The sequence below is a fragment of the Marmota marmota genome, unplaced genomic scaffold (genome assembly GCF_001458135.2).
Source record: "Marmota marmota marmota unplaced genomic scaffold, marMar, whole genome shotgun sequence".
NCBI lineage: Eukaryota > Metazoa > Chordata > Mammalia > Rodentia > Sciuridae > Marmota > Marmota marmota.
This window is the reverse complement of record NW_026000283.1, coordinates 10,514,251-10,537,227: the sequence shown is the minus strand read 5'-3', so window position 1 is coordinate 10,537,227 and position 22,977 is coordinate 10,514,251. Positions and strand designations below refer to the sequence as shown.

Below are 22,977 nucleotides of genomic sequence, written 5' to 3'. Positions count from 1 at the left end.
GCAAGCCGAACCACGCTCAACTCGCGCTCGCGCGCCTGGATCCCCTCGTGTGCCTTGTACGTCCGCCCCCGCGCAGCCGCCGCGGTCCCTGGGCCTGCTCTACGGCGCTGCGCGCGGGTTGGCTCTAGCTCTAGAGGGCGCGCCGGGGCAAGCGGAGGGGTGATAACCCACCGGTCACCTATAGGAGAGGAGTAGGGGTGGAGCAGGAAGGAAACAGCGGTAGGCCACAGTCACAAGGTGACTGCGCCCTACGTGGGACTCACCCTAATGCCTCTGAACCTGAGACTAAGGTAATGACCTTTCTCCCGGGTCTAAAGGTCACGGTTCCACTTGAATGTGCCCCCTCCCCACCCCAAGGGGTGGAGGCTTAATGCCTCTGGTGATGCAGATCCCCTTTACCCTATGAGGGTGGCAGTCATTAAGTAGGGTCCAGCCTGTGTGATGTGGAACACTAGATTTGGAGAAAGGAAAGCCAACATCGAAGGGTGTTGAAAGAAATGATATATGTATGCTCTTCCCTTCTCCATGGTTATAACTGTCCCTGTTGGCCTCCTTCCTGTCCCTCAGGTACAACATGCCAGCAAGCAAATCACTGCAGATAAGCAATACAAGGGCATTATAGACTGCGTGGTTCGTATTCCCAAGGAGCAGGGAATCCTGTCCTTCTGGCGTGGTAACCTGGCCAATGTCATCAGATACTTCCCCACCCAGGCTCTCAACTTTGCCTTCAAAGATAAATACAAGCAGATCTTCCTGGGTGGTGTGGACAAGAGGACCCAGTTTTGGCGCTACTTTGCAGGGAACCTGGCATCAGGTGGTGCCGCAGGGGCCACATCCTTGTGTTTTGTGTATCCTCTTGATTTTGCCCGAACCCGCCTAGCAGCCGATGTGGGGAAAGCCGGAGCTGAAAGGGAATTCAAAGGCCTCGGTGACTGCCTGGTTAAGATCTACAAATCTGATGGGATTAAGGGCCTGTACCAGGGCTTTAATGTGTCTGTGCAGGGTATTATCATCTACCGAGCTGCCTACTTTGGTATCTATGACACTGCAAAGGGTAAGTTTGCTCTGTGTTTTGAAGCTGTGTTCTTGTGGGACAGTTTAAAAGACCATTATGCCAACCTAATAGTCCAGGGGCCAGAGATTTGGTTTTTAATTGCTGAAGCAAGCCAAGCTCCTCCCTTTCAACACTCATGAACAGATTAAATGTTTGGAGGGTATGGAAAATAGGTCAGTAAAACCCTGCCTTTTGAGAAAAGTGCCTCTTTTCCCAGGAATGCTTCCAGATCCCAAGAATACTCACATCTTCATCAGCTGGATGATTGCACAGTCTGTCACTGCTGTTGCTGGGTTGACTTCCTATCCATTTGATACTGTTCGCCGCCGCATGATGATGCAGTCAGGGCGCAAAGGAAGTAAGTTGCACTTGAGCAGAAAATAAAGTCATGGGCATGGGAAAACTGTGGTCACAAACTAGTGATGCCTTCCTTTAAAAATGGCAGTGTGTTCAGGCCAAGGGGTGGGGCTGATAGCAGCTGTGTAGCATCTGGCTGCTACACAGCTGCCTGTGAGCAGGCCCTTTAGATGCCTATGAATGAGGGTGCTTAAATGGTATTAGAGGTTAAGACCGGTGAGTAGTCTACACATGCTTGTTGTTCTCCAATCACAGCATTAATATTTCAGTATTGCCTGTGCTCATGTGCAAATGTTGAGTTCTAAACTGACATTTGGGGCTGGGGTGTAGTAGCTCAGTGGTAGAGCACTTGATTGAGACCCTGGGTTATTAGCTCCCCAGCACTGCAAATAAGCAAAAAACTGGCATTAGTTCTTACAGCTGGGGCTCTGTTTTATTTAGTCTAGTGAATTTTAGGGCTTTGATTGGCTTGGGTCTCTAACTGTGTTTTTATTCTTTGCAGCTGACATCATGTATACAGGCACGATTGACTGCTGGAGGAAAATTGCCCGTGATGAAGGAGGCAAAGCTTTTTTCAAGGGTGCATGGTCCAATGTTCTCAGAGGCATGGGTGGTGCTTTTGTACTTGTCTTGTATGATGAAATCAAGAAGTTCACATAAGTTATTTCTTAAGTTTTTCCCTGCCTGTGAACAGGCATCTTGTATTATATAACATATCAAGCATTCTGGACAGACTCTTGGCTGTTTATCAATGGCAACTTTTGCTGGTTGAAAATGGGAAGCAATAATATTCATCTGACCAGTTTTCTCTTAAAGCCATTTCCATGATAATGATGACAATAATGATGGGACTCAATTATATTTTTTATTTCAGTCACTCCTGATAAATAACAAATTTGAAGAAATAAAAGTATCTAAAAACAGTCTGTTTTGTTTGCTGTTTCTTTTCATATTAAAAATATACTTTGCAGGCTGGAGTTGTGGCTAAGTGGAAGAGCACTTGCCTAGCATGTGCAAGGCCCTGGGTTCAATCCTCAGCAGTGCATAAAAATATATTGTGTCCAAATACAACTAAAAAAATATTTAAAATATATATATATATACTTCACATTTGAGTAAGTACTACATTTAGGTAAATGCTGCAGTGTGTCCTGAGATGAACTTTAGTAAATCCTTGGCTAATAGTACAAAGAAGAACTTAGTTGTATGACCTGTCAACATTCCACGTACATTAGCAAAATGAAATCTGAGCCCAGTGTATCCAAAATACATTGGTCCATTTTCTATGGACTGATAACAGCTGAATGACTTCCAGAAAGGACCCTAGACTCACTTTGCCCAGTCCTTTGAATAGTAATCAAGAACTATAAGTTGAATTGTTCACTTTTAAATAGTTTGTTGTGTTTAAACAACAAACTTAAAAACTCATTTAAAAGAGATTTTAAAACATAAGGTAATGGTTGTTAACCAGTTTTCATCTAGTTGCCTGCCTTCATCCATCTTCACCTGGCTCAAACAATTTTTATTTAATCTCATTCAAAGCAGAGGATAAGAGCTGGCACAGTTAAGGTAGTGCTGAGATTGCAGTGCTGTTCAAGATTATGGAGAATGCTGTCTCCAACCTTAGAACTCCATTTTACCAAGGGGAAAGTAGCACCTACATTTTGCCTGACATACTAATAAGTCCATAAATGCAGGATATTCATGTTTCTTTTGGATAAACCCTTATTTGGGAGTCACATGAGAGTGTTACAATTTCTGTAGCTCCTGATTAGAGTACAGAAATCCAGCAGGTTTTGTATCATGAGATTTGCATGAAGAATAAACCACCTTGTCAACCCACAACATAAAAAATAGAAAATGAAAGTGGCACAGTACTGTAATCCCAGTAACTGGAGGAGGCAGAAGCAAGAGAATTGCAAGTTCAAGGCCAACCTCAGCAATTTAGTGAGATTCTGTTTCAAAATAAAAAATAGAAGGGCTGGGGAGATAGCTCAGTGATAAAGTACCCTGGGTTCAATCCCCAGTAAAAAAGAAAATGATAGAATAGGTGATTCACATACCGGGGAAAACTCATTCCTGAGGAACACATCCCACACACCGGTTTGTATAAGGGCTATTCACAGATGAATGATAGCACACAATGATGCCTGGGAGAACCTATGGTTTTTGTTGTGTGCCCCAGGCCAAGCATCTGAGTCATAGCTTAGCTTAGCTGTTAAGAACTCTGTTCTGACCACAAAGAGGAGGCTCAGCATTCTCTCCTTCCAGTGAAGATCCTCTTGGTATTTTGCAGCAATTGTCGTTTGTCATTGATGATGTGTCTTCTCTTTCTTCAGGAAAATAGGAGAAAAATGCCATCTGAGTTGTTCCTAGAGAAAATAATTTTTTAAAATTATTCTGGTATCAGAGAAGCCTGGGCTAAAAATCTGAACTCTGAACTTTGCCACTTAATTATGCTGTTACACAAGTTACTTAATTTCTCTAAGCCTCAATTTTCCTTATCCATAAAATGAGGGTAATAATGTCTGCCTTAGAGGGTTGTTGAAAGATCAAATAGTTTATGCAAACCATCTACCAGAGAATATATGTAATAAGCACTCTATAAATAGGAACTATAATTAAGAGGCAGTTTAGATTTCAGGACTCTAGAGTTAGAAGTACCCAGATTTTATTATTATTTATTTTTTTATGGTACTGGGGATTGAACCCAGGGGTGCTATACCACTGAGTCACATCCCCATCCCTTTTCATTTTTTATTTTGAGACAAGTTCTCCCTAAGTTGCTGAGGTTGGTCTTGCTATCTCCTGCCTTGGCCTCCTGAGTCACTGGGATTACAGGTGTGTACCATAGTGCCGGGTGAGAAGTACCTGAATTTTAATACTAGCTCCACTGCTTACTTAACTGTATGACCTTGGGCAAGTCACTGATTCTCTTGGAGACTCAGTTTCCTCATCTGTGAAATGGGAATATAATAATGTTAGCCATATTTCTCAGAGATACTGTGAGTAAAGTTTGAGTTCAAGATAAAAGCATGTTGAGCAGTGTGTATGATGCCTAGTACCATCTAGAAAGTGCTCCAACAGGAGGTTTTCTTATAATTTGGCACTCATTTTTGTTGATCTATATTTGCTCTGAGTAAAATGGATTAAAAATTGGGCTGGATGGCACACACCTGTAATCCCAGCTACTTGGGAGGTTGAGGCAGGAGGATTGCAAGTTCAAGGCCAACCTGGACAAACTTAGCCAGCACCTATCTCATTCAAGCCCACCGTTCTTTTTCTTCCACAGCCTAGACATACTATATTGTGTAGTATTGATATAAAATAAACTTCAGCTTAGGTCTTTTTCAGTTATAGATTTTGTTCCTGAAAGGGGATAAGAGGCTCTCCACTTAGGGCTGCATACACAATGGAAGAGGACCCAAGCCCCCTTTATGGTTATTACAATAGATGTGGGCGCACTGAGCTGGCAGCTATTAAAATAAACCTGGGACCGGGCATTAATGATCAGAAAGCAAGAAGTGGTGCCTCCTACAATTGGGTGGCTGACATAGATGAGGTAGGGGTTTTTGTTGTTGTTCTTGCTATTCTTGTTGTTCAATGATTTTTGAAATTTAATTTAAAGACAAAGTGGTTTTAATCTCTCCAAGCTGTGCAGGATAGTGCTATAGAATTCATTATGTCCATTATGCTCATGCAAACGTTGATGGTACACAATCTTAGCAACACCCTAATTTATGCCGTTGTTTTGTTACTATTCAATGCATAACAGGATCCGTGGAGCCTGATTCCAGGTGAGAGAGCCAGAATACAGGTCAGCTCGTGCACAGCGCTTCCTATTCCGGGGGGCCTCTCCACTCAGTAACTGGAGGCGGTTTGCTGCGGGTGCTCCCGACCGCTGCAGAAAGAAACAAGGGGTGTCTTCCCACAGGGGCAGTTTTCGTGGATGGTAAGTGATTTAATCCATTATTTTTGTATTAAAAGAGATGAAAATATGCTAGAGAGTCTATTAATTTAAAGGCATCTTAAAAACATAAACTGCAAAGAGAGTTCTTAAATACAAGGACCTTTTCTGGCACTGTCCCCAGACTCCTGGGGGAACCCATTCAATCTCTTCTGCTGTTGCAGATAGTTTGGTGGAAAAAAAAATTGTAAGTATTGCTGTACTATATAATGGATTTTCAAGCATGGGTGTTACTGGGGTAAATTCTATTTCTCCTTTGAAGTTTGTGAGCATGTATTTCTATTTGCCTTTTAGGTTTTTAATGCACAGTTAGTATCTATACATAGTAATAAAATATCAACCAGTAAAGATATCAAATGAAAAGTAAACAGCTCCCCATCCTGCCTTTCCCATCCCTAGTCCCCGTTGCCTTGTCAAAAGTCACCATTATTAGCAGTGTCTTGTCTATCCATCTCCCCTCCTCAAATTAATGCCTGTTGTTGCAAGATTCGGATTTATCAGAATCATATTCTGACCCATTGGATTCAAAATGGCATGATTCTTTGAGAAGAGTGTCAGACTGTTGGGGGACCCGGACTTAGAAATGCTGTCGGAGGCAGAACGACAGGGGAGGGGTAGCTTCTAGACTGGGAGCAAGGATTTCTAAGTGTGGTCCTTTATTAAAATCCTAAACCAGTACTTTCCTTTGGTCTCTGAGTGACCCGTGGGCAAGTCGCTTCTAACATGAGAGCCTTAGTTTCTGATCCGTGAAAGGAGGAATTTGGGGAGAAGGCAAACTCAAAGTCCCAGTTGAGATATCCTTCAGCTCCATCGTTTTAACATAAAACAGAAACAGTGAAAGGACCGGGATTAGGTGATTTAATCCTTCCAGAGAACATTTTAAAATACCTAACACAATCGTAACTGAATAGTCTCTGACTCAGAGCAGTCATTTACAGATGGCGTGGGTGGGTTGGTGTTGGCAAGTAAAATTACAAATGTAAAGATTTACATTAATTTCAGGACCAAGAAGCTGAGCAACAAAATTGCAGCTTGGGTTTGGGTCAAAGGTGATGTGATTTACCTCAAAATAATTAACATCTCTCTTCTCCCAGCCTCATCTTATTATGTGTAATGTGCACTTCTGTATGCAGGTTGAGCTTTATTTGAACAACAAATATTGGATGCTGCAATTTTGGGGCACAAAAATGCCTTGTGTTCCACTCAAAATGTTTGGAGGAGCTTTCCTATCATTTCGGCCATTATTTGCTAGATGTGCAGGTGAACAAGGTCAGACGCGTGGTGCTCTTCTTAGCCAAAGGCTTAAAAGAGCCTACGGTATCCCAGCAACAAATATAAACACTGTTCAAGTGACAGATTGGGCGGCTGCTTTCACTGGACCCTCTTCAGAGACAAAACTGAGTTAAATTAAAGTTTATTAATCCATGCTTTCTCCATGACTGTCAATGAAGGAGACAGTGGAAGTAGAATCTTATTTTGATAATCAACATCCATCTTGGGGTTTTACTTCTTTGGGCAACTTTTGTGTTGTGGCTTTTGTTGTTATTGTTGTTTGTTTGTTTTGATACAGGGTCTTATTATGTTGCCCAGGCTGGGTTTTTTTTTTAATACTTTATTAGTTATTCATGGATCTTTATTTATTTATTTGCTTATATGTGGTGCTGAGACTCAAACACAGTGCCTCACACATGCTAGGCAAGTGCTCTACCACTGAGCCACAACCCCAGCCCCTCTTTTTTTTAATATATATATATTTTTTTTGGACGTTGATGGACCTTTATTTCTCTCATTTCTTTCTATGTGGTGCTGAGGATGGAACCCTGTGCCTCACACATGCTAGGCAAGTGCTTTACCCCTAAGCCACAACTCCAGCCCCAAGCAAATTCCTGGGATCAAGTGATGCTCCTGCCTCAATTCCCCAGTAGCTGGGACTACAGGGATGAACCACCTTTGGGCAATTTTTGTAACCCAGGGAGGAAATTTAGCACTGTTGAGATTTAAGGGAACATGACAAATATAACATGACAAATTAGCAATGTTTCACCATCTCTAATGATTTCACTCCCAGAATGGAGATGGTTGTGGCTGCAAAGATATAATGACAGCAGAGTCTCTGCTAAAGAGCTGCCGAGAGACCAACTTCGAGGGTATTGTGTTTGTGGGTGAAAAGGAAACTCTTCTATCTGAATGAGCTACAATGCCAAGCACGTCTGGGGGAGAAGCAAAGACCTCATCTCCTGGGCATGGGCCCCTTCCAAGCTCTGAGAAGGGCCCCAGTGATGCATTCATTTGGTCACATGGTTTGATAAAAGTTTTCAAATGATTACTTGTGTGTTTTTAAAAAGGACACCGCTGGGCATGGTGGTGCACACACTTGAAATCCTAGCAACCTCGGGAGGCTGAAGCAGGAGATCCACCAGGCTGAGGCTAGTCTCAGCACTTTAGCTAGACCCTGTCTTAAAAAGTAAAGAGGCTTCAGCTGTAGCTAAGTGGTAGAGCACTTGCCTAGCATGTGTGAGGTACTGGGTTCGATTCTCAGCATCACATAAATAAATTAAAATAAAGCGTTTTTAAAAGAGTAGAAAGGGGGCTGGGTTTGTGGCTCAGTGTAGAGTGCTCACCTAGCACATGTGAGGCACTGAGTTCAATCCTCAACATCACATTAAAATAAATAAAATAAAATAAAATAAAGATATGGAGTAAGAGAGAGAGGGAGAGGAGACTAGGGTTGCCCAGCATGGATTACATGCTTGTAATCCCAGAGGCTCAAGAGGCTGAGGTAGAAGGATGGAGAGTTCAAAGTCAGCCTCAGCACCTTAGTTGGGACCCTAAGCAACTTAGCAAGACCCTGACTCTAAATTAAAAATAAATAAATAAATAAATAAGGGCTGGGGATGTGGCTCAGCAGTTAAGTGCCCTTGGGTTCAATCCCTTTTACCAAAAAAAGAAGAAAAGAAAATTTAGAGAACAAAAAAGGGTTAGGATGTAGCTCAGTGGTAAAGTGTCCTGGGTTCAATCCCCAGTACCTAAAAAAAATTAAAAAGTGGGGGGTGTCAAAATCTTACAGATTGATATCTCCACAAAATATGGATCCACTCCTGTTCGTGAAGCTGGAATAGAAAAAGGTATTTGGAGTCAGCTGTGTACATCAGGACAGAGGCAGACCAAGGTCTAGGGCTTCCCTATCTTTTGATCTTGCCCAGAATAGGGCACACTGCTCTTCATCTTTCTGTACGGGACTGCATCCTGAGAAACTTTTGTTAAAAAAAAAAAAAAAAACAAAGGTTTCATTTTACTTAACTGCCTCATGCCTCAGTTTCACCTATCTGGAATATGAAGAAAACTATAGTATCTACCTCATAGTATTACATACACGGCAGCACAATATCCTGCCCAGGGAGGAAAAGGTAAGGCTATAATATTTTCCACTCCAGAAATACTCAGAGTTAAATTGTAGGAAAATAGGTTTTATTCAAAGCCAGCTTTGAAGCAAGATGGAAGAAACTTAATTGTTTAAAAAATTCCATCTTGGAAATCCCTGAAAATTGGCAGAACTTTTAAAGGAGAAGAGGCAGGAGAGAGGAGCTAGCAGCAGTTTAGTGAGACAAAAGGCCAGGAAACGTACATATGCAGATTTAGTTAGCCTGTAGTTAGACTGGCCTGAATGGGCAATCTTAGCTCCCAATTTCTTTGGTGCCTGTCAGGATTTGGAGTGGAAGCCCCTCCAGCTCCCACTCTCAGTGGGGGAACTTTTGTTCCCAATTATGAGGGAGGGAACCAATTCAGTCGGTTTCCATAGGAATCGGTGAAGATTAAAGGGATTTGGGGGGTACTGGGGATGGAACACCCCCCACCTTGTACATGCTAAGCAAGCACTCTACCACTGAGCCACACCCCCAAGGCCCCAAACTAAAGGCATTAGTATGTATACAGTGCTTGGAACAATACAGGGACCTACTTTAAACAACTTTCTTGTTTGGTTGTTTTTTGTTTGTTTGTTTGTTTTTTGGTGCTGGGGGTGAAGTCCAGGCTCTCTCTCGTGCATGCTACGCCTGCTGTCAACCACTGAGCTACATCCCCAGTCCCCATCTGCAGATTTTCCAAAACAGTTTCAAGAAGCTCAGCACACACTTTAAAACCGAGTTACATTCCCAGCTCCAATCTGTAGATTTTCTAAAAGTTAAAAAATAAAAAGCCACATGTCTCATTGCAAGTGAATCTCAATCTCTCTCTCTCTCTCTCTCTCTCTCTCTCTCTCACACACACACACACACTCACACACACACATACACAGAGAGAGAGAGAGAGAGAGACAGAGAGAGACAGAGAGACAGAGAGAGAGAGAAAGTAAAGGTTATAAAGAAAGAAAATGATAACTTTGAGAATGGCTTGAAAAGGAAACAGGAGTATGTGGTTACAGTGATAATCCGGAGCTCTAACTCAGAGCCCTTGTTTTACAATACTGATTATGAAAGGGAATAAAGGCCAAAAATATATCGGTCCTGTCTCAAGACCAGACTGCACTATGGGATCACTAGGCTTCTCCCAACTACCCTTTCCCTTGCAGTATTTCAAGGAATCCAGAAGGCCCCAGCTTGATTACCCAACCCTGTGACTTCAATCCCAAGGGAAAGAAGATGCTGGGTAGAAACAACAACAAACTAATGCATTTTAAAGGCAAAAGATCTTTCACTTTTGCAATTAAGCTCAGAGTTCAGGAGTCCATTTATTATACAAATTGAGCCTTACAATGGCTTTACCCTAGAAATAAAGGTGGGGGCTAAAGGTGCTTAGGGTTCTGGGTAAAAATATCCTGGTTGCCAATTAGGATAAAATGATGGACCACTGAAATTACAATTCCACCTCAACTCCACACTTCTCTTTCTTGGGTCACATCCCATGCATTCTTAGTTAGTAGTACCTCAGTTGGTCTACCAGGGAAATGGGAAATCAATATTCTGTTTGAGTCGCAATATTCTTTCTTTTTTTTTTTTAGCGTGGGGGAATGTACTGGGGAATGAACTCAGGGTCACTCTACCATTAAGCCACACCCCAACCCTTTTAATTTAATTTAATTTAATTTAATTTTTATTTTGAGACACGGTCTCACTAAGTTGCTGAGGCTGGCCTCAAATTTGCAATCCTCCTGCCTCAGTCTCCCAGGTACCTGGATTATAGTGTGGGCCACCACAACCAGCTGCAATATCATTTCTTAAATTTTCTACTGGGGCAGTAGTCCTTTTCAGGGTTTCTAGAGCTAGCCAGGTTGAATTAAGTGAAGTCTGCTTTTTCTGGTGAAGCAATCAATACAACCATCTACTAGTGATTTCTCAGAAACTACAGAGTCCAGATGGTATAGGGCTTGTTATTTTGACCTTTTCAGTGCCAGGCTTTGTGCTAGCCACTCTGTATGGTTTAACTCTCCTGATTCTCTCAACAGCCCTAAGGTGTGATATTGACTCCATTTCATAGCTGATGAAACTGAGGCTTAGTAAGATGAGATAGTGTGCTTTATACTCCACAGAAGATTTCAAAGAGAACTTTAAGATGATCCTGTGCAACATTTTTTAAAATTGGGGATTGAACTCAATACTCAACCACTGAGCCACATCCCCAGCCCTATTTTGTATTTTATTTAGAGACAGGGTCTCACTGACTTGTTTAGTGCCTCGCTTTTGCTGAGGCTGGCTTTGAACTGGTGATCCTCCTGCCTCAGCCTCCCGAGCCACTGGGATTGGATTACAGGCATGCGCCACCATGCTCAGCTGCAACTATTTATTTTGAGTCATGAAATATATTGAAATAGGAAAGCCAGCCAGTTTCACTAGCAACCGACAAAATCTATTTGACAAATATTAAATAGAAATTATAATAACCAAAGCACTGTTTACAGAGTCCATTTTTAGAGTGTGGGTGATTTTCTATTTTCAGCCAATTTAAGAATCATTTTTGGACAAACTACTTAAACCTAAAGCTGTAGATTTGAATTTGATTTTATTCAAGTTTCTTTAGCTTTTCCAACACAGATCTGCCTTTTAAATGAAGGTTCTTTCTGGGGATGTAGCTTAGTGTTTGGAATACTTGCCTAACATGCATGAAGCCCTGGGTTCAATCCCCAGAACCACCAAAAAAAAAAAAGAGCCTCCCCCGCAAAAGAAATTAAGGTCCTTAGCAAGGAATGCTCAGAGGTTACAAACTGAAGCTGGGGTTATTGGGCTGTTGGCTGGGACCCCAACTGGCTACAATCACATGAACAGGCAGCATTGGGTGCCTCTTCACCTCTAGTCAGAAAAATTCTGAGTCCTGAGCTTTGGGCTATTTCTCTGTGCCTTCTATGGAGAGACAGTAACAGGTGCCCTTTGTTTCTCTCTCCTGCTGCACATGCTCACAGTCCTGATAGCCATTCCCCGACATTACCCCTCTCAGCTTTCCAAGTTTGTTGTGTGATTACTTTCCCCCAGCATACCCTTCTCTGCCTCTCTGTCAGGGGACAGTCCTTCAAGACTCAGTTCAGACCAGACCTTCTCCGTGATCCCTCCCGCAACACCAGCTGGTGGTATTCATCACTCTCTCCTATGAACCTCCAAAACAATCTATTCATGTCACCTCCATGAGGGCAGAGGATTTGTCTGTTTCATTCATGGTCGTATCCCCAGTGCCTAGGACAGTGCCTCTCACATAGTAAATGTTCGAGAAACATTTGTTTAATGAATTAATTATAGTGTTTATTTCATGGTATGGTACTTAAGTGTTTGTCTGTCTTTATTTGGGGCTATCACTCTTGCCTGTTTACATTCCCAACACCAAGAGTAGAAACTGACAAATGGTGGATGTGTGGCAAATGTTTATTGGGGGTAGGAATTACTGAGAGAATGAATGAATAACATGTTTTAGGATTTGTTTTGTTCCTTTGGGTTTTTTGTTTCTTTTTTTTTTTTTTTTTTGGTACCTGGGATTGAACCTAGGGACACTCAACCACTGAGCCACATCCCCAGCCTTTTTAAATTTTTTTGTTTGTTTGTTTTTGTTTTGAGACAGGGTCTCACTAAGTTGCCTAGGGCCTCACTAAGTTGCCCAGGCTGGCCTCCAACTTTTGATCCCCCTACTTTAGCCTCTGAAGCCACTGGGATTACAGGCATGCACCACCACACCCACACCGTTCCTTTGGTTATTGATTAGCATCAATGAATTTTGCCTGAATCTAGCCCTTCAATACCTAGGGACAATTCTGCAGTAATAAATTATTCAGAGTCTTTCTGACTTGCATCTATTGTTTGGATATCATGTAGTTCCTGTACTGCTGCTACATTGTCCATGCTAGAGAACTGGAGAGCCAAGGCCTTGGGATACCCCACTCCCCACATCTGTGTAAAAATCAGGTATGACTCCATATCAAGTTCTATCATCCTCTGAACATATGCTGGCCATATTCGATCATGGGCTCTTAACACAGAATCCTCCACATAGTAAGTACTTGATGGGTTTCTGGTTGTGATGGTGACAATAAGGAACAATGGCTATCACATAGGATGACTCAGGCCACTTCAAGGGGAGATGAACAGGCATGTTATTGGGGCACTTGAGGACTCTGCCATTACAGCTGTACCAACTGCACACCCATGTGAATGATTAGGGCTGATTAGACCAAATATGCTCTCAGACCTGGGCCTAATGTTCCCGACTCCTAAGACAATTCCAGCCACCAAAGCAGATGAGAACCCTAGAGTGGATGTGACCCTCTTTAACCTGCTCAAATGGGGTTTGTTCCTTCTCCCAAAAAAAAAAAAAAAAAAAAAAAAACATGCCTTATCATTTCTTGAGCTTTTACTGTAGGCCAGGCATTTCTCTAACTGTGCTTGGATTGTCATTTAATCCTCTCAGCAGCCTTATAATGCAGATGCTATGACCACCATTTTCCAGATGGGGAAACTGAGGCACATGGCCAACCACATATAGTCCCTGTGAAGTGGAAGCCCTGAAGGAGGTTTTAAAAAATCACTTGAGAGAGGGCTGCAGGATGATTTGTTACCTGGAAAATGACTAGGGAGACCCAAAGGAAGGGAAGTGGTTCAGAATAGGAATCATTGCCCTATTTGGGGACTGATTCAGTATCAGAAGGGTAAGAAGAGGCACTTGGTACAGTGGTTATGTCTCTGCCCCTCTCCAGCTGTGAGACCCTGGACAAGATACTAAGTTCTCAGTGCCTCAGTTTGTTCACTTATAAAATGGGTTCATGAATGGTACCTGCCTGGCCCCATGGTTAGGACTATGAGTTAGTATTTGCCAGACGCTTGGCACAAAAGTGCTTAAGAGTTTGTTAAATGACCACAGAGCTCCTTCAGACGTTGCCCTGGGGGCTTTAGGTGTCTGATTTTTCCATAAGAAACGCTGTAAGGGACGCCATCAGCTTGGTGGCTAAAACAGTCTTTGCTGGGATTGTGGCTAGTAACTGAGGGAAATGTCCCCACCCGCCACACTTGCAACTAAGAACAACCAGGAGAGTAGTGGGCTGGGCACGCAACGAGGGGAAAACGCGAGTGGGCTCTAGTGATGATTCCAAGTCGCCACGGCGTCACGCGGAATGAAAGATACAGGCTAGAAAGCCGCAGCTCAGAGAAGCTGCAGCCGCCGCAGCAGCCAAAGCCTGGCTCCTTCCGCCTTCCGGCCGCAGCGCACACAGGCGGGCTCTAGCCGCCTTCTCGCAGCTGCCTGCAGGGGGCGCGCTCCGCCTCGCCTCGGCCTGGACACGGAGGCCAGCTGGACAGGGAGGCCTGTCTGCCGCAATCTACAGCCCAGCTCCTCCAAGAAGCCTGTCCTCCACCACTCCAGCCACGCTTTTGCTCTTCTGATCCCCAAAGCATCATCAAAACCCTGCAGAATTTAGAACTTGAATATGTGTTAGCCCATGGGCTCAGTGTGTCTGTCTGATGTATTAGACAAATCTTGGCTCCACAAGGGTGTCATACCTTACATAGTTCCCCTGGCACAATGGTAACCACATGGCCTGTGCCCAGCCAATGCTTGATGTGCCTCTACTAGGCCTTGCTTTAGTGACTCCCAAAGGACACTCTCAGGGTCCCCGATTTCAGAATGTAAGGGCGGTAGAAGGGGCATCTACAAGGATGCCTGAGTAGCCTCACCTGAGCCTGCACTGACCCCCTGGGGTCAGAACAACCTACCGCAGAAGGCAATGCTTTGGGGCAAAGCAAAGCCATCTTCAGGGGAGTCCACTAATAGAAAACATTTGCTGAGCCCCAGCTTTGGTGCAGAGCCCAGTATAATCAGGAGCCTGGCCCTCTTAGGAAGCAGCTGGGAAAAGTAGGAACAGCAAGAGATTGAGTCAGAAAATCCTCTACACCACATGTCCCTTCTCCCTCCCCCTCTGCCTTTTTTTTTTTTTTTTTTTGGTACTGGGGTTTGAACCCAGAATCACTCAACCACCGGGTCACATCCCCAGCTCTTTTTATTTATTTTATTTTTGAGACAGGGACTCACTAAGTTGCTTAATGCCTCACTAAATTACTGAGATTGGCCTTCAACTCACAATCCTCCTGCTTCAGTCACCCAAGCCACTGGGATTACAGGTGTGTGCCACTGTACCTGACACCATGTTCCTTCTTTGTGCCTCAGTTTCTTTTTTTGTATCTCTGAGGGAGTTTGGCATGGGGTGGCTGTACAGGTAGCCTGATCTATAATATGTTTTGTGTTTTTGTGGGTTTTTTTTTTTGTGGTACTGGGGATTGAACCCAGGGCCTTGTGCATTTGAGGCAAGCACTCTACCAACTGAGCTATATCCCCAGCCCTATAATGTGTTCACTTTCATGATAAGAATATATTTATCTATAAAATAATTTAAGTTACATTTGTCAAGTTTAAAAATAAAATGGAAGTGGTAGTGTTTTGTGACAAATGATAAAATAGTCATGAAAGCTCTTTGCTAACTGAAAGAGGCTCTACAAATGTATGCCACTTTCCCCAATGCTAAATACAAAATAGGCACTCAGTAAATGTTTCTTGAGAATGAAAATGTTTCCTGGGTGACAAGGGGAATAGTCAAATCAAGGCAATAAGATTCATATATAAACACAAAACTTAAGGATGAAGAGCACGAGATATGTGCCAAATAAGTTGTCCTGATACTTGAGTTGTCCACATAGTAAGTGTTGAATAAATTCAAGAAGGGAACAAAGAATCCGGGGGCAGTGGCACTTACCTGTAATCCCAGTGGCTCAGGAGGCTGAGGCAGGAGGATTGTGAGTTCAAAGCCATCCTCAGCAATTTAATGAAGCTCTAAACAACTTAGTAAGACCCTGTCTCAAAATTTTAAAATAGGGCTGGGGATGTGGCTCAGTGGTTAAAGCACCTGTGGGTTCAATCCCTAATATAAAAAAAAAAGGAAGGAGGAGGAGGAGAAAAAGAAGACACAATGATTGTGGATGGGTGATCAGGGGAGGCTCCACCATGGAGGTGAGATTTGAGGTGTTTTGATGATTGGATTGAATTTTGATAAAGAGACCTGAGGAAGGCAATGCAGACTGGACTGACAGAATGGCATGAATAAAGGTACAAAGCAGGATGACATGAAGTACTGGGGGTTGCAAGTGCCAGAGGGCAGGGCTTCTGCTTCTTGTACTCTGTCCTGTGCCTAACACCATCCCTGACATATAATAGATTCTCAGCATATGTACATAGAAGGAAGGAAAGAGCTGGCCAGCTGAAATCCAAGTGTCCCACAAATTGTAAGAGTCAAGACAAGCAGACCGACAGAAACTAGGAGGATACAGATGGGGTTTTTTTGTTTGTTTTTTGGTACTGGAGATTGAACCCAGGGGCACTTAACCACTGAGCCACATCCCAGCCCTATTTTGTATTTTGAGATGGAGTCTCAATGAGTTTCTTAGGGCCTTGCTAAGTTGATGAGGCTGGCTTTGAACTGGCGATCCTCCTGCCTCAGCTTCCTGAGCTGCTGGGATTACAGGGGTGCACCATCATGCCTCACTGGATACAGATGCTTGAAGCAAAAACATTGTTTTTCCCATGAGATAAGAAACTCCAAGAAGGGGAGACCAGAGCCATGCCTGATTTGCACATCCCTGTATCCTTAGCGCCAAGAACAGTAACTGGCACACAGAAAAAGCTCTGTAAAGATTCGTTGTGGTCATTTGTGGAAAAGGGAATGACTGGGCAGTAAGAGGGCCCTGAGTTTGAGTCCTGGCTATGCCAGTTATTATCTGAGTGAGCTCATGCAAGTTGCTTAACATCTCTGAGACTCATTTTCCTTTCTGAAAAATAATACCTATTGCACAGAGTTGTTTTGGAGATTGAATGACATAACATGTATAGAGTACCTTCTGTAGCCCTCAAGGACAGCGGGTAGCTGTTGTGATCACACAGAGATCACTTGGTATACGGTAGGTGCTCAGCTGGTATTAATCAACTGATAGGAAGGTTGGGATCTTGAACCTTCCTCCTACTTCTATATGTAAGAGGGAGCCTTGTATGGAAAGTGGGGTGCTGGGTGACTAACTTGGATGTGGGGTAAGGCATGGATTGAAGTGGAGGGCCAGGAGATGCTGGTGTGGAGGTTGTTGCAAGTGTGAAGGGTTAGGGACAGGCTAGGGGGATGGTAGTGGGGATGGAAAGTCATGGCAGGAAAGGGCTATCAATAGGACTTGTTACTTTTTTATTTTTTGGTACTGGGGATTGAACCCAGGGGCACTTCACCACTGAGTCATATCCCAGCCCTTTTTATATTTTATTTAGAGACAAGGCCTCACTAAGTTGCTGAGGCTGACTTTGAACTCATAATCCTCCTGCCTAAGCCTTCCATCAGGCTAGGACTTGTTACTTTTTAAAGGAGACAGCTGGGAGACAACTGCAAGTTTTTTAAGGCGGCTAGTTATGTGTTCAGGAAGAGGCAGACACCTGACAAGTGTGTTTTAATGCCAAAGAGCAAAGTGTGGAGCACCCCTATGTTACAGAAAAAGGAACCAGAACACTTATAGGGGTCCCCTGTCAGTGAAAGTCAGAGTGGCCGCTGCCCAGACCCTGCAAGATCTTCAGGCAATGGTATTTGCCCAGGAATTTCAGAGACTGCAATTTTTTTTTCTCCTCCTCCCTCAAAATGTCAGGAAAACACGTCCACAAGGGGGCAGATGCTATCTGACAAAGCCCAATTTCAATGGAAGAGTGGTGATATTAAAACTCCACATAATGTACAACCACAAGAATGGGATCCTAATTAGAATAAGTTATACTCCATGTGTGTGGAGTGTGCCAAAATATACTCTACTGTCTTGTATATATAAAAAGAACACATTTTTTTAAAAGTGAAAATAAAGGCAATCTTCTATCATTGATTCTCCAGCTATCTGAACAAACACAAAGAAGATAATGATGTCATTAATTTTTATGCCCTATTAGTAGGAGCTGCAATGCCAGAGCCATGCAAATTGGGATGTGGCAACAAAGTGAGCATTGGGAAGTTGCAGAGCCCTTGCCCTAGGCAGGGGCACATTGGTTATGGGGCTCAAACTTGACACTTCCTCCTGCCTCTTGCTCTTGGCTGCCTCACCATTTGCATTTCCCTACAGATGCAGAGTCTGATTCTCAGTAGGCCTGATGGTGGTGGTAGCAAAGCTCCTGCAACCTGAGATTCACAGAGCCATGAGCAGAACCCAGGATGGGTGTTGGGAGGTAAAAACCCAGAATAAATCAGATTCCTTTAATCTGAGGGAAGAGAAACAGCAAACCTACATTGATTCAGATAGTGGCTCTGGGATGGAAGAGACCTGGGTTCAGATCTCAGCTCCACTACTTCTTAGCTGTATGGCTTAGGGCAAACTGCTTAACCCCCTGAGCCTCAGTTTCCTCAACCATTGTAGGGAGAGTAATATCAGTACCCATGTCTCAGGATGGTTGTGAGGTTTCAATGAGATCATGCATAAGTGAGATTAGTGCCTGACACACAGCACTCAGTAAATGATGGCTGAAATCCTTGTTATTGTAAGTAATAATAAAACAGTAAGGTACCACTGAACATATTGAATACAGAAGAATTTAGAAGATATGAATGGGAGGTGAAAGGGTCTGAGTTGTTGAAGGTTAAGGAATAGGAATTGGGAGAGCAGAGTATGGAGGGCAATCCAGGAAGAAGGAAAGAGGGGATATCCAAGGTCAGCAAATGATTACACTGGGTTGGCCCCAGTGAGTCTACATTGACAAGGATGGAGGCTGCTGGGATGGGGCTGAGGGGCCCAGCCAGGAGGCGGCTTAGTTCCTCATGTCAGCATTAAGAAGCCAGGGAAAGCCGGGTGTGGTGAAGCTCACCTGTAATCCCAGCTACTCAGGAGGCTGAGGCAAGAAGATCATAAGCCAGATCATAAGTCAACCTCTGCAATTCAGCAAGACCCTGCCTCAAAATGAAAAGGATTGGGGATATAGATCAATGGTATGGGCCCCTGAATTCAATACCCAGTACCACAAAAAGAAGAAGGGGGGGAGGGGAAAGGGAGGTGGAAGTGGAAGGAGAGGCAGCAGCAGCCAAGAAGTGATATAAGGGAAAGAAAGAGTGTCTAGGGTGATTGCTAGAGAAGTCTCCTTGTTCCCAGCCCCAGTATTTTAGAAAAGGAAGGCAAATCCATGAGAGCAAGCTGAGGAAGTTGAGTCCTAGAGCTCCCTCTGCAGGTGCAGACCTTGGGGAAAGAAGAATATGGAACAAGACAGCCAGGAAGCTTCTTTGGTCTGTGTCCTGGATGTAAAGAATTGGTTCCTAGACACCCCCCACCAGGATACTAAAATCTATGGGTGCTCAAGTGCCTTATATAAAAACATCATAGGGCTAGGGATGTAGCTCAGTGGTAGAGAACTTGCTTAGCATGTGCAAGGTCCTGGGTTCCATCTCCAGTACTGGAAAGAAAAAAGCATAGTATTTGCATATAACCTAATGCACATCCTTCTGTATACTTAAATTATTTGTAGATTATAATAGCTAACACAATGTGAGTGGTATGTAAATAGTTGTTGCGCTGTGTTGTTTAGGGAATAATTACAAGAAAAAAGTCTTTACAAATTCAATACAGAGCAATATTTTTTTCAGTACTGGAAATTGAATCCAGGGCCTTGTACATGCTAAGCAAGCACTGTACCACTATCTATATCCTCAGCCCCAGATGCAATTTAAAAAATATCTATCTTTGATCCATAGTGAGAGGATGTGGAACCTGCAGTGGCAGAGGGCCTGCTTGCACCTTGAATTCCAGGATGACCCAATGGGACCTGGACAACAGCCCACAATATTGCAGCTATCAGCGGAAAAATGCTCATCCCTAGACCTGTGCCCCCTCGACCAGGGGCAGTAAACTGGAAGGAGTTCTTGACATTTCTTAATCCCAGGACCTGGTCTAAGGTTTTCATTTCCATGCTGATTGCATAAGCTTAACTTTGCTTGTGAGCTGGGCTCTTTGCTGCATGCCCAACTGCTATGCTCTAAGTAACTCTTAGCTTCACAGGCCCTTGGAAGAAGCTTTGGCCTAAATAGCCCCAAGTAAGAGATAACAGAAAAGCCTTTTATATTTAGCTTTAGGGGATGATAAGTGATTTGTTGGCAACATCTTTCCCTTCCTAAATCAGGATGAATTAGGCTAATACTAAAATTAACTTTGTGGGAGGCAGTGTAGTAAAGTGGGTAAAAAACAGTGGTTATGGGTTCATGCCCACGCAGTCTGCTTTCCATTCCAGTCATTTCCACTTACTAGCTGCTTATCTCTTGGAGGCTCAGTTTCTTCATCTGGCTGAGTATTCTCCCATTGGGTGTTTGTAAGGCCTGCATAAAATCTAATGCATAGCCATGTGCAGTGGTGCATGCCTGTAATCCCTGCAACTCAGGAGGCTGAGGCAGGAGGATCACAAGTTTGAGGCCAGCTTCCTCAACTTAGCAAGACCCTGTCTCAAAGTTAAAAAATTAAAAGGGCCAAGGGTGTAGCTCAGTGGTAGAGTGGCCCTGAGTTCAATCCCCAGTATGCAAAACAAAATTTTAAAAATATAATGCATGTAGCCCTGTTAACCCAATGCCCAGTCTCTGGAAGCATTCAATGAAGGGTAGTGATCATAGTTATCATTATGTTATTATTTCCAAAGCAGACCATAGAAGAAAGGAAGCTGAAAGATACTTTGGGGCTAGGGATATGTGATGAAGTCAGGCCAGGATTAAAAACCCCATCAGCATGTAATCTAGAAAATACAATCCACACTAGAACAAGTTATGCACTTGTTATCCTGAAGCCACCAGAATCTGATTTCTTTTCTTTTTTTTTTTCTTTTTTCTTTTTCTTTTTTGTTTCTGGGGATTAACCCAGGGGTACTTATTCACTGAGCCACATCCCCAACACTTTTATATTTTATTTAGAGATAGGGTCTCACTAAGTTGCATAGGACCTCACTAAGTTACTGAGGCTGGGTTTGAACTCTCATCCTCCTGCCTCAGCCTCCCAAACTGCTCCAATACAGGTTTGTGCCACCAGCCTGGCTCAGAATCCAATTTCTTGACTTTGTTCTCAGGGTTGTGCTAGTTCCTGGGCAGGTTTAGGCTACAGTGAGCTGTACTGTTGGTTTGAGATGATCTAATGCAGAGCCTGTCAGGAAACACTTCTCTATGCCAGGGGGCAGGCCCAGCTAGCAACGGGTGTGTTTGCAAGGGGAATGGCTGTCACTTACACAGTCACCTTTGTCCATGGAGAGAGGAGGAAGAGAAGGCCAAAACCTATGAAAGGCCAACATCCTCTACCTTAGGCAGGTCTCACTTGCCTCTGCATTCTTATCAGGTTATAAATTCAGAAAAGACTAGAAGACATACCTCACACCCCCCACCAGCTAGGACATGGTTAAAAACAAAAACAAAAACCTCTTGGTAATAAATGTCACAGCTAAAGCTCAAACTCTGTCTCAAGCCAGAAAGAGGAATTGGTAAATTCAGTCTTTATGTCCTGGTTCCTCTATAGATGTCAACAAACCCCTGCACTTTAATCATGTCATTGTGACCCTTATGCAAGTATTCACTTCTGCATTTATACATTTACATAATTTGTCTCTCCTTCTTACCTTATCTTTTATGTGTGGGGGGCAGAGCTGATAATCTGTTATCCTTTGAATAGATGACATATGGATAAAATGTGCCTTGGACACCAAATTCCCAAGGCATAACTGGTTTACAGGGCAAGGTAGTTTCCTCTCCCTCCTCTGTGTCCTAATCACCCACAGATAATCTTTCTTTCCACATTCTGGTGTCCCCACCCAAAGATCACCCATGCCATTTTAGCACAAATGCCAGTATTCCTACACATATCTGTATTCAGATTGTCAAACTAAAGTGTGCCTTCAAACACCAATTTGTTGCCTTCATCCCAACTACAGTCTCCAGTAGAAATTTCCACAAGTTCATCACATTTTACCTGTCTGAGCTTGCAGCTCTGGCTGGATTTTCTCAGGAGTCAGATTTATGAAGGCCACTGGGGCCTTGCTTGATATAAACAAGTCATTATTTTCCACTATAGAGCTCTAAAGAATACCCTGAATATTCCTGCTCTCAGTTCATTGTCAAGTAAAAGCTTAGCTTTGGCTCTTCTTTGTGGGATTGTTCCCTGAGGTGACTTAAAGAGGATTAGATGCTTTTGTCATCTACAGGGAGTATTTAAGCACACTCATCTCAGAATTCTGGCTCAGGAAATAAAACAGGAAATTTTTGTTTGTTTGTTTTTGGTACTGGGGATTGAACCCAGGGGCCCTTAGCCACTGAGCCACATCCCCAAATTTTACTTTTTCATTTAGAGATAGGGTCTCACTGAGTTGCTTAGGGCCATGCAAAAATTGCTGAGGCTGACATTGAACTCAAAATCCTCCTGTCTCAGCCTCCTGAGCCACTGGGATTATAGGTGTGCGCCTCTGTGCCCAGCAAAACAGGAGTTTTTGGACTACTGAAATATTCCAGTATTCCTCAGCCCCTACCAGAGTTGGCTTTTCTAGAAGCATCCAGACAGTGCCACTGCCTCTGTCTGTCCTTCCTCCCTCCCCTTCCCTAATGTGACTAGGAGATGGGTTGGACTTCTGCACTTGATCCATATAAAGAGCCTAAGGAAGAAAGGAAAAGGAAAGAGTAAGAGAGCCCTCCTTGCACTGCTCCGTTACAACAGCTTGCAAAGTCAGGGAAGCAGCAGGGAACAGAGCCTGCCTGGGCTAGAATCCTGCCACTTATCAGCTAGTTGACCTTAGGAGAGTTAATTAACTGTGCCTTCATTTCTTCCACCATAAAGTGGGGCCGATAGCTGCACATACTTTAGGGAATTATTATGAAACTTCATTGAGTTAACAGGTTGTGAAACATTTAGAACAGTGACCAGCATATGTTAAGGGCTATGTGAGTACCTTTTAAATTTTTATTTATTTATTTATTTATTTATTTATTTATTTATTTATTTATTTATTTATTGATACTGGGATTGAACTCAGGGGTGCTTTATACTGAGCTATATCCCCAGTCCTTTTTATTTTTTTTTAAATATTTTTATTAGGGCTGGGATTGTGGCAGCGGTAGAACGCTCGCCTA

General features: G+C 43.3%; 1 protein-coding gene and 1 non-coding gene across 2 annotated transcripts; one reads left to right on the top strand and one right to left on the bottom strand.

The window, feature by feature from the left end:
* The first annotated feature begins 510 nt into the window (after positions 1–510).
* On the top strand, positions 511–2,334 carry Slc25a5 (solute carrier family 25 member 5). Its single transcript, XM_015498525.2, has 3 exons — positions 511–1,054; positions 1,272–1,412; positions 1,914–2,334. Exons 1-3 carry the CDS (start codon positions 526–528, stop codon positions 2,069–2,071), a joined length of 828 nt encoding a protein of 275 aa, XP_015354011.1. The 5' UTR covers positions 511–525; the 3' UTR covers positions 2,072–2,334.
* A 12,769-nt stretch (positions 2,335–15,103) lies between these two features.
* Trnal-caa lies at positions 15,104–15,177 on the bottom strand. Its single transcript has one exon. It is a non-coding gene; the product is annotated as a tRNA-Leu (tRNA).
* Positions 15,178–22,977: the final 7,800 nt, after the last annotated feature.